Source organism: Pogoniulus pusillus, chromosome 13 (assembly GCF_015220805.1).
Source record: "Pogoniulus pusillus isolate bPogPus1 chromosome 13, bPogPus1.pri, whole genome shotgun sequence".
NCBI classification, from domain to species: Eukaryota; Metazoa; Chordata; class Aves; order Piciformes; family Lybiidae; genus Pogoniulus; species Pogoniulus pusillus.
The window spans coordinates 15,652,038-15,663,759 of record NC_087276.1 but is presented as its reverse complement, the minus strand read 5'-3'; the positions used below and the strand labels follow the sequence as shown (position 1 = coordinate 15,663,759).

The following is an 11,722-nucleotide window of genomic DNA, read 5'->3' as shown; positions in this document are numbered from 1 at the left end:
GGCGGAGCCCCGGGGTGTACGTGGCGGCCGGGGCTGTGCGCAGAGCGGGGAAGCCTTGGGGTGCTCGGGGATAGGCCTGCGGTTCGGGGGTGCTCAGACCCGGGGGGAACTCCGGCACCGACGGAGGGACACCCACACACATCTCCGAACATGGAGAGCCCCGGGGTGAGTTAGGGCACCCCCGCGACACTGGGGACGTGCTGGAGTCCTACCAGCACCCCAGGACAGAATCCAAGGATGGTGGGGGTCGGAAGGGACCTCCAGTCCAGCCCTCCTGTCAAAGCAGGGTCACTCCCAGCAGCCAGGTTCGGAATGTCTCCAGAGATGGAGACTCCACCACTTCTCTCGGCAGTCTAATCCAATATTCCACCATCAAGTTCCTCCTCCTTCAGATGGAGCTGCCCATGTTCGATTTTGTGCCTATTATCTCTTGTCCTGTCACTGAGCAAAGCCTGGCCCCATCCTCCTGGCACCCACCCTTGAAGTGTTGATCAGCACTGATAAGATCCCCCTCAGTCTGCTCCAGGCTAAATAGCCTCAAGTCCCTCAGCCTTTCAGACAAGACCAGGAAGCTCTATGACCCAGAATCCTGAGATGGTCCTGGGGGCACCCTGCCACTGCAGAAGGCCCTTGAGAGCCCCAGGAGAGAGTGACCTGGGCAGGGGTTCTCAAAAGCCCATGAACACCCTGGACCTGTGAAAGAGTGCCCTGGGGGAAGGGGGTATATTGGTGCTGGTGGTGGCAGGAACCAGGCTACCATGGGAGACAGCAGCCTTGTGGGCTCGCATCTCAGTGCTGTGAAAGGGCTCTGCCATCACCAAAAGCCCACTCAGAGCAGCTTATGCATCACTAGCTACCAACATCCTCATCTAATTTATGAGAAGAGCTCCTTGAAGCCATCCCAAAAGCCTGAGCACATAAAGCTTGGGATGGGAAGGGACTATCCTTCTAATTCTCAGCTTAGAGCTGTTCACTGCCTCTTCATTTCCATTTGTCCCTGTGTAATATTCTCCCTGGGTGTTCTCAGCTCTCCTGGAGCATGTCCTGCCTAATGACATCATCAGCTTCCTCCCCACCCTTTAGCTGGGCATGAGGATACCATCCCCTTGGTGCTTGATGATCCTCAAGGCCATGCAAGTATCATCTAACATCCCGATCCTCCTCTGCTGTCACAGCACCCACAGCCTTTTCCTTATTTTGTCAGTACTTTGGCCATTAATAACATTTCCAAGCTTTCCATTACAGATTCCATCAGTAATTTCCCTCCAGACCAATAATCCCATTTCAGCCTTCCTGTTACCACCTGCCTTGCAGCTCTTCCACGGAGATTTCCTCCAGTCTGAATCACACGGGCCCAGCAGCACCACATGATGCTGCAGGAACAGGGCTTGTGACTTACAACAAAGCTCCTGACCCAGCGTTGCCATCTCGACCCACAGCTCGATGGATTTCTCTGTTCTTACTTCACTCAGACTTGCAGCGAGCATCAGTCAAGGCCTTTTTCAGCGCCTGGTCCTCCTCTCCATTTTTCATCACCTGCTTATTATTCCTAACATCATTTTGATAGTAGGAAATCACTCTCCAGTGAGGTGTTATGCCCTTTCTCTCCTGTTTTTCCTGCTTCTTTGGGATGTAAAGTGATTTCAGAACATTCTCCCTAAAGAATGATAAGTCTCTTCCACATTAGCTTTGAGCTCTCCCAGCTGATTTTGCTGTTGCTCAAAAATTGTTCCTCTTTCAAAAGAATAAACAAACCCACAAACCCTTCTGCTCTCATTCCACATTAACTCAGCCTTCAGCTCCACTTTAAAGGTATCAGCTCGTTGTCAATCAAGCCTTATCAATGACTCCCCTGCAGCACTCTCTCTACTTATTTTCCTTTCTACTTATTTTCCTCCTGAAGGACAAAAAAAAATGAGATTCAAAGTCAAAGATCTTAGAGATCTGAGCATAAATCAAACTCAGCTTATGTCATGCAGGATCAGCTCCACAACGTGTTACAAAACCTGTTTCCTCACAGCTCCAGTCCCTCAGGTTTGCCCCCAGTCCCCAGGAAAAGCTTTCTCTGCTCACTGTCACTTTTTGGGGTGATGCATGCTGTAGGACATGTCACCTCCAGACTGACTGCTGCTCCAGACAGATGAGGACACTGAAATACTGGTTTGGTGACTCTGTGGGTTGCTCACTTCCCCTTTGGCTAAGCAACCTTGCAGGCTCAGAAGAAAGGGTGGGTTTGAACCTGGGAGGGTCTTCTCTTTGCTGCAGAGCTGGAGCTGGAGCTAAAGCTGGAACCGGAGCTAAAGCTGGAGCCAAAGCTTCCTCCACTTTTACTGACAATGCCACAGGTGGACACATGCAGCTGTCCATGGATCACCACAACCTGTAGGAGACTGAGCTGCTGTGATCCCTGCCTCCTCTCGTGCTGGCAACAAAATTGGCAAGGTTTAGAAAAGCCCTGATGAGTGCCTGTGTATGCTTGCATCTGAGGGAGTGTGGGGTCAGGGCTTTGGTCTGGCTTAGTGACTCTGAATGCAGTGCAGATGCCTGTGCAATGGCTCACCACATCTTCTTCTTGCTCTTTGGTCCAAGAGTCCTCAAGCACCAGGCCCTTCTCAGGAAGTCAGCCACAAGTCGAAACCACTGTTCTGGAGAGGATATTTTCTACAATGCTTTAATCAGACTTGGGATGTGTGCTGAAAGATCTCTGTGTGAAGCTATTCTCTGGGAAAATGAGTAGTGGTGACCAGTCCAAGCTGAATCTATGGTGCTTTAACAATGCTGACCCATGAATTTTGATGAATATACTTCTGCTATTAATAAAGGCTCTCAGCCACTCAACCGTTGAAGGAGGTGTAAAGGCTTTCTGGCTGAGCAGCTGCAATGCCCATTTTGCTGTATTGCTTTCCATAAATCCAGAGCTTGGATCTCCTTGGCCATGTACAAAGGTCTTTGGGGAGCACAGAGCTGGCACAGTCTGCTCCTATATCTCTGCCTGGTCTGAGTACAAGGAGTCAAAAAACAGCATCAGATGTAAACCCTGTTTTAACCATCTTCAGCTAGACCTTTCTTGGGTTGTTTTCTCCCTATCAGCTCATTGTCTGCTTGAAGTCACCACGGCAGGAGCTCTGGAAAGGAAGAGGGTAATAGTTGGACTCGATGATCTTCCCAGGTCACTTCCAACCTGTAACGTTCTGTGACTCTGCAAATGAAGAGCAGTGTCCCAGGAATATGGAACGAAAATCTGCTCTAGGAGTTGCACCTTTGAGCTTTTGGCATGTCAGATGATGCTCCATCAGTGCAGAAGACTGGTGAGAGGCTGTTTGATGTGGTCCAGGGAGCTTTGCTATATACAGCTCTCAGTGTTCTTCACAAACGGACAAATAGGAGGTCAGTGGCTTCATTGTAGATAAATTAGGTGACACAGACAGGGAAACGTGATCTAAAAAAGCAGAGGTGGATCTCCAACTGGCCATTACAACTCAGGAAATAGATGCTGAAGTCCTCATTGATGGTTCACCAAAATTGTAGCCTTGATGGGCAGCAAAAAAACCAGTCAGCAAAACGTGGTGATGCCATCAGGAAGGGCTTGGGCTCTCAAAACAAGAGAGAGGGCAGGTTTTGCCTGCAGTGCCACAGCTTGCAGCACCCATATCTGAGCAGTTCTGCACTGAGCGGGGACAAGGTGGGCTTTGAGGGTCCCTTCCAACTTGATGCAGTCTGTGTATCTGTGACACAGTGGACTTAAGAGTCCTGAGCAGAGCAGCTGAGGTGATCAAAGGAATGGGGACAGCTGCAGTATGAGGAGGTCCTGGGAAGGCTGGGATTTTTCCCTGGAGAGCAGAAAGCGCTGACTCTACAAAATCATGAACCTGATGAACCTGATGCTTACCAAACTCTGTGTGGCTGGAATTAGAGGCCACAGATTTGTCTGGAAGATTGGTTTAAAATGGATCAAAAGGACTCGATACAGGAAGGGGGGGAGAAGGAGCTTCTGGAACTTGCTGCCACAGGAGGCTGTGGAAACAAATCAGATCAGGAGGTTTATTAAAGGTGGAGCAAGTCAACAAACAAGTGCTGAGGGCAACGGGAGAGTGCTGTTACTGCTGGTCTGGATGCTGGAGCAGCACCATCAGAAATGGCCAGTCCCAAGTGCTATCTCTAAATGGCATCTCCCCTGGGGGCATGGCATGGCCATCAGAGCATTTCCTGTGTTCACAGAACCACAGAATGTTAGGGGCTAGAAGGGACTTTGAAAGGCCATCCAGTCCAATCCCCTACTCCCCTGCCAGAGCAAGATCACTCCCAATCCAGTCCAGTTTTCATTTTGTTTTCTTTTTTATCCCACGTCTCCCCATCTCCTTTCTTTCCTCTCCATCTTCCCCTTTCCCCCTATCTTCCTCCTCTCCATCTCCTCCCTTTTCTTCACCTTCCTCTTTTCATCTCCATCCTTTTCCTCCCCATCTCCCTCTTTTCAGCACCACTCCTCTTTTCCACCCTACCTGCTGCTTTCCCACCCCGCACCAGATTTCCCTTTTCCCCCAAACCCAGAGCACCTGGGTTCTCTTGGAGTCTCCTCCCACCCCAGGTGTGGCCACTTTGCCCTCCCTGCCCACTCCCCTATTTAATCCACCCCAGGAAAGGCAGCAGCCCTAAGCTGTGCCCAACTGGGCAGAGGGATCCTTCTCCTGTCGTCACTGGTGAGTCCCCATGGTGCACACTGGGTGAATGGTGGAGGGGATCTGAAGGCCGGGGGGCCTGGTGGCCCCCCGGCTAGTTAGGGTTATGCTTGATCATCGCTCTAACATCACCTGTGGGTGCTGACTGTACCTCCTGACTTAGACTGAGCTCCTCCCTGTTTAGCTGTTCGAAGTGAGATTCAATTCCCATTCAAGCCCCCACACAACAATTTCCTCTTTGCACGAGGGGGAGGTGGCTGAGCACAGAATGTTCTCAGTTTCACCACCCCTGTGCAAATTCAGGTCTCCTGAGGTGGTCCTTGTGTGGCAGGAAGACAGGGCACCCAGCAGGGAGAATGTTCTTCCATTTCTATTCAGTTTCCACCTCTGTAGTGAAAATCTGATTCAATGCCAGGCAGTGGACAGTGTCAGGCAGGCATGACTGGAGAATGCTGCTTTGAGAAGGGTTTCTAGAGGTACAGTTGTAGCCAATGTCTGGCTAGATCTGCTTATCAAAAAAGGCATGGTCAGCCACAAAAAGAAAGTGGAAAATTTCTGCTGCTTAGCTGATGAATGGCTCCAGCACAGCAGTGCGAAGGCATCATTGGCCAACCACACGTTACCATAGATCTGCACCTTCTCCTCCCAGATATATAATCTAAGACTTGGATTCTGCTGTGAACATCTCCAGGTAGGGGATTGCTAATGCTTCATGCCTTTTTGCTCATGGGAGCTTATGTAATGAGGCCTGAGTTCTTCACGGGTCAGCTTTGAGAGGGATCAGCAAGAAGATTTGCTTAGATGTTGCAGTGTGGAACCTCTTGTGGTGGCAAAGGAGAGCAGACAATGTCCCGAGTTCTGCAAATGCCTGCTTTGATCAACTCCATCTTTCCTGAAGAGGCTGTGCATGATGCAGCTGCTCCACTGGGAGCAGTCTCTGCTTTTAGGAAAGGAAGGAGAGAAAATATTTTTAAGCCCTTCATCAGAATTGGCATTTGGTGAAGGCTGACTATTTGTTGTCTTTCATAACCACTTTTCTTTTTCTCATTGGCACAAGAAGCAGTGGTGAAGATGGAGGTATCCTAAAATGTGGATTAAAGGAGACTTCCTCAGGCTGGTTGCCTGAAAAGAAATTATTCCCCCTTCCCTCAGCAACCCGTTGAAGCCATCTCTAAACAGCCAGCACCTCTGGGAAGTGATGAGGCACAGAAATGTGACAAGAGGGTCTGCTATCATTAGCAGGGCAAAAGGCAGAAACTAAGGAACTATAGGCCAGTTAACTTCAAATCACAAAAACACTGTGGGGACATAGAGATGAGTAATAACCATGGCCATCGCCAAGAATGAAGCATTTCAGATAAGCTTTCCCCTTGTGACAGATTCCAGTCCTTGCTTCAAGGTGATTTTTCACTCTTCTTCCATCAATAACTTCTGTGTTGTGGTGAGGAAGACGCTTATTAAATTCTCAGATGTTCCTGAGCTGGAGGGTTTAAATTTGAAACGAGCTACAGACACCAGAGAGCAGTTTAGCATGGAAAACCTGATGTTTAGGAAGAACTGTCCAAACACATGGCAAACAAACTGCTGAGGCAGCAGTTTCTCAACACATGGTTGCATGGATTGTGAGTTGTGCTCTCAGCATGTCGGATGTATAAGCAGAACAGTTTATAAGACACGTGGTGTTTTCCTTCCTCTTTCCAGCAAGAGGATCTCTCAACTGATGTTCTACAATCAGCTTCCAGTAGGAAATGGATTCTGTGTTTTCCTGCTGCTTCACTGACAATTGCAATGGGAAATTCCTGGTAAACTACCCCATGAATGCTTGACCTGCTCCAGAAGTGTGTCTTTCTGTGCCCCTTTCCAGGAAGCACTCTTTAGGGCCATGGCTGTTTGTCAGATGCTGCTGAGTATCCAAGCTACCTGGAAAATGCTGTTTGCAAGAGGGTGGTAGAAGTGTTGTAATCAGATAAGTCCTAACCATCCTGATGTCATTTCAGCTCCTCTTGCAACAGAAACAAGCTCAGAGATGCCGCTTGACTTGGTGACTGTCCTATAACAAAACACTCTGTTGTTCTCTGGGTGTCTCTGAACCATAGATGCTTTGTCCACCAAGAACAAACATTGATCAGAGGCAAGAAAGGCCTCCAGATAGCAGAGACATAAGACTAGGATTTTGTTACATCGGAAGATGTTCATCTTCCATCTTCTTCTGCAGCTGCTTATTGTGACTGTGCCTCCTGAGTGCTGCCATGGCCTGGATCAGGAGACTTTGTCCCCAGAGTTTGCTACCTGGTGCCATTTTGGGCTGTGGCAGTACCAAAATTGCCTTCACCTCTCTCATCATCACTGTGCTTGCTGCAAAATGACCTCCAAAACAAACCTGGGTCAGCAGTAGGGTAAATACTTGACCTGTTCTTCTCCAGCCCACTACTACTGTGCTGGGCAGGAATGCTGGTGCAGGGAAAGCCAAGCTATGGGAAGCTACTGCCACAGCATCCATCTCATGGGACAGGCTGGGGCACATGAAGCCATGGCCACCAAGAGATGCCCACTGAAGGGAGCCTGGGACTCCCATGCCCCTGTGCTGCGAGTCAGGAGGGCTGGGGTGGCTGGCTGTTGGGGTATCCAGTACTGGAAATGAGCTACTGGGTAGGGGTCCTCCAAGCTGGCACCAGTGTTGCCAGTATGATTGGGACCTGGAGGTAGCTGGAGGCCCATTTTGGCAGCCTGCTTCTCCCTGCTCAGAGCTTCCAGCACAGCCCCGCAGGCGGGACCAAGGCTGAGCTCTCTGTACCTTCTGCCTGGCCCTGATAAAGCACCACGGCTTGAGATCCCCATCTGGTGGCAGCAGGGACAAATGGCTGAGAGACAACTCATGCCAGCTCTCTGGAGCTCAGTGGTTCTTTGGTCAGGCAAAGCACCGCAGAGCCAGGGCACTGCCGACTGCCACACAGCGTCCTGCCTGAGGACATGACAGTGGGAACTGCTGGAAGCAAAAGACTGTCGGAAGCAGGGTAGACATCTGCCAACGCCTTCCCCTATGTCCTGTACCCTGCTCTGCTCTCACACCTTGTCTCTCTTGCATACATCACACTCAAGATTATGAAGCCCAAGTCTGGGCTGGATTTAATGCCGGTTCTTCCCAGTGCTGTACACACTGGCCCACACTGCCCTGCACTCTGACCTCCACACCTTAACCCCCTTCCCCATGAGCTCCTGATGGAGCAGAGTTGTGCCCACAGCTGTCTGATGGCAACTAGAAGAGTGCAACCAGCCCCGATGTCCTGCTGCATGTGAAGCTGGGACAGGTTGGTCAGTGAGGCACTGACCAGCTTTGTTGTCTTCTCCTCCTACGTGTACTCGGGAGCAGTGGGGTATGTGGGATCTGGTGGCCATCACTACTGCCTTTGGTGCTCTGCAGTAGAAACTATGGGGACAGAATGGTCTCCTTTTTTCCTCCAGAGTAATTTGAGATCTCTCCTGCCTTGGGTGCATTCACTGATGGTGACTGGAGGCCAGGGTGCTAGCAAAGGTCACCCTCATCCATCCTTGCATGTGCCAAGGAGCGCCATGGCAGTTTGGCTTGGCTCTATGCTGTGCTTGAACCAGGCACCCCGGGGCTTTCTCAAACCTTTACCCCAGCTCCTAGCACCTCCCAGCCCTGGCAGGGACAAGACAGCCCTTACTCAGCATCTGGCAGGTTGTCTTTCCCCCCCCTCCCCTCCCCCACACCGGACTATCTGTTGCCCTGTCTCCCACCACACCCAGAGCTGGAGGGGAGCCCAAGATCTCTGTTATCAGCCCCCCACACCATGGCCACTCTGCGATAAGGAGTAGGGGTGCTATACAGACTCCAGCGCAGCAGTACCCAGCACTGCTGCCCTGCCTGTGCTCCCTCTCCTGCCCTGACAGCCCCCACCCCACTGTGCCTCAGGGCTCAAAGAGCAGGGTCTGGGACTGAGCCTTGTCTGTTCCCCTTGCAGGAGAACTGTCTCCCACAGCCTCCCAAAGACCAGACTCTGACCACTCTCTCTCTGTCCCACTCCACCAGTGCCTGGAAATGCTCTGCCCGCAGCTGGCAGAACAGAGTCTGCCTGCCGGGCACCACCATCCAAACGCTGCCTTCTCTCGGAGATCGCAGAGCCAGAACCCATTTCCTCTGTGTGCTCACCTGGCAGGAGAGGACCCTCTGTTCAGACTGCTGAGCAGATCCCTCCCGCTCCCTCCCCGCGGGCATCAACCAGAGCCGGACACCATGGCTGGAGCACAAATGCAAGAGATTTTATTTCAGATCATTTGGCTGTTCGCTGTCAGAGGGCTGGCAGAGGGTGGGGGTCCAGCCCCAGCCACAGTACCGTCTTAACGGTACTTGGCAGTCAGCACGTTGCCCACGGCGCACAGGAACTTGTCCAGGGAAGCGTGGACCTCTGGGGTCAGGGCGGCAGCCTGGTGGATGGCAACCACCACCAGGAAGCACTGGCCCAGCAGCTGGAAAGCAAAAGGAGATGGTGAGCGAAGGCAGGAGGCGAGGAGGTGTCCGGGGTGGGGTGCGGGAAGGGAGCCGGGCTGGCCATCCCTTCCCAGGCACTCACTTTGAAGTTGACGGGGTCCACGCGGAGCTTTTGGGCGTGGAGGTCGCTGAGCTTGGAGAGGGCACCAGCGATGTCATCGATGTGGTTGACAGCTTCGATCAGAGCGCCCGCGACCTTCTTGCCGTGAGCCTTGACCTGAGCAGAGCCGGCTGACATGTCGAAGTGGGGGAAGTAGGTCTTGGTCTGGGGATAGGTGGCGAACATCCTGCGGGACAGAGCGGCGTGAGGGTGGGTACGGAGGGACAGCTGTGGATGGGGAGAGGGTGGGCGCAGAGAGGAGGGAGTCAGAGACAGACAGGAGAGGGGCTGGTGATGGGAATGGACACGTACCTCGACAGGGTCTCGGCGCCATACTCGTCGGCTTGGCCGCCGATTTTGGCAAAGAGGCCCTTGACGTTGGTCTTGTCGCTAGCAGACAGCACCATGGTGTCAGCTCCGCCTTGGCAGCCCCCAGCACGGGTGCCCCTGCCGGTCTCAGCCGCCCTTATATGCGGTACCGGGGCACCGCCCGCCTCCGGCCCGCCCTGCCCCCGGCCACGCCGCTGGAGCTCGGCCAGGCGCGGCCGCCTCCGCACCGAGCCCGGCGGGGGGGGCTCAGACCCACTGCACCGCCTGGGGGTGAGTAGGAATAGGGTTAGGGCCAGGGCAAGCCTCTCTGGCACCAGTCAGCTGCCGGCTTAGGCTTAGATTCAGCTTTAGGTTTTGGTTTAGGCTAAGATACAGGCTTAGGGTTAGGTTAGGTTCAGGGTCAGAGTCTGCACTGGCACGGATGGAGGAGTCTCTGTGCTCTGTCCTACCACAGGCTGTGTCTAGGGTTTGGATCAGGGTACTGAGTGAGAACCTCCACTGCAGGCAGCGCTGGCACAGCCTGGATGTGTTCTGGCAGGATGGTGGGGACAGTGCATGGGGACTGTGGCTTCAGTAGCATGGTGGGAGTCTGTGCCCCACAGGCTGAGCTTGCCCAGGTCCCCCAGTACCCACACACAGTCCCATGGGCACCCTTATGTACAGACCAAGCCATCCAACGCAGCCTCAATGCACACAGGTGAACTGCCTCTGCACATACTGCCACCTGACATGGCCCTGCACATCCACTGTCCTTGCCCCTCTGCACCCCCTGGCATCCTGCACAGCTCCTATACATTCATCCAATCTGCCCTACTGCACCTACTGCTCTTGTTTCCTCAAGTGCCCCCTAAACCAGTGTATCCCAAAATGTGTGTGCCCTCCTTGTCTTCTGCTTCAAAACAGTCACATCCTTTTGCAGACAGACCCTACCACAACCCTTCTCTCCTGGGCATATGTGGTGCTGGGGGGCACCAAATCACCATGACTCTTGGGAACTGGAGACACTGGGCAGAGCCCCAGGGCTCAGTACTGAGCACTGGTGGCAGCACCAGCCTGTAGCAGCAGGAGTTCACAGCCGGGGAAGGTAACAACAGCCCTTTGTGCCCTTAAGGATAAAGGTGAGAAGGGCAAGGACAGAGAATGGTGAGGAAGAACAAGAAGGTGAGGAGGTCTGTGGTGCTTCTAGTAGGTTCAAAAGCTGGCACAGGCGAGCAGGGGACAGTTCACACCCATGTCCTCTCCATGCCTGACAGTTCTTATCGTTCATGTTTGGGGAAGATTAGCTCCATCTGGCACCATTTCAGAGCAGGGAGGGAGGGGAGGATGGGAGGTGATCTTCTGGGAAGTAGAGCTCAGGCATCTGCTGCCTGGATGTGCATCAGGGGCAAATTGTGAAGGCTGAAGAGCCTTTCAGACTGGTGGGACAGGAGTCGGGGAAGTACAGGAAGACTTTGGGGTGTGGGCTGGGATGTGTCTGAGGATGAAGGAAAAGTGCTGTGGATGCCTGACTGCACTTAGGAGAGCAGGGGTTGGTGTGGCCCAGGAGCTCCCAACCCTGTGTTTCTGTGCAAGTCCCTGCACACCCAGCACCCAGCTGCTGCCTTCACTCGACCACTCCAAGCACCATTCTCCTGACTGCTGTCTCCCATGCCTCACAAATCTCCTGTCTCTGGTGCCACAGTGCAGAGCAAACTCAGGGCTTGGTTAGTATCTCGTGGTGTGACATCTAAAGGCAATGAGTTTTTTTAAACTCGGGGTCCAAACCCCCAAGCCAGTTACCCTTTGCTGGACTGCAGCTCTGCCTGCTCCACTCCACCCCTGCCCAGGTGCCAGGGGAAGAGCAGACACCCAGAACAGGTGTAGGGCACTTCCCTGGCAGTCAGCTGGGATCTGTGGCTCAGGGTTTTGAGCCCAAGAACAGTATTTGTGCTTAATGGTGTGTGGTGGATTTTCTTCACTCCATGAACTTGTTTGATTGCTTTTGCAGTTCATGCAGGCACTTAGCTCCCACAGCAACTTCAGCGAAGTCCTAAACAGCTACTGTGATAGAGCCAGAAGAGATTCATGCTAACCCCCTGGAGAATCCTCCAAGGAAAGGGCCACATT

At 52.7% G+C, this 11,722-nt stretch overlaps 2 protein-coding genes across 2 annotated transcripts in view; both read right to left on the bottom strand.

The window, feature by feature from the left end:
• Window positions 1-8,936: 8,936 nt before the first annotated feature.
• LOC135180571 (hemoglobin subunit alpha-A) lies at window positions 8,937-9,748 on the bottom strand. Its single transcript, XM_064153115.1, has 3 exons — window positions 9,599-9,748; window positions 9,269-9,473; window positions 8,937-9,164 (listed from the first exon to the last, which is right to left on the bottom strand). The coding sequence occupies exons 1-3, from the start codon at window positions 9,691-9,693 to the stop codon at window positions 9,036-9,038; spliced, it is 429 nt and encodes a 142-aa protein (XP_064009185.1). The 5' UTR covers window positions 9,694-9,748; the 3' UTR covers window positions 8,937-9,035.
• A 293-nt stretch (window positions 9,749-10,041) lies between these two features.
• The window catches only part of SNRNP25 (small nuclear ribonucleoprotein U11/U12 subunit 25), a 147,944-nt gene continuing 146,263 nt past the window's right edge, over window positions 10,042-11,722 (bottom strand). The window contains exon 6 of the mRNA XM_064153114.1: window positions 10,042-10,054. The gene's annotated coding sequence lies outside the window, so the exon portion shown is untranslated. The remainder of the gene's footprint in view (window positions 10,055-11,722) is intronic.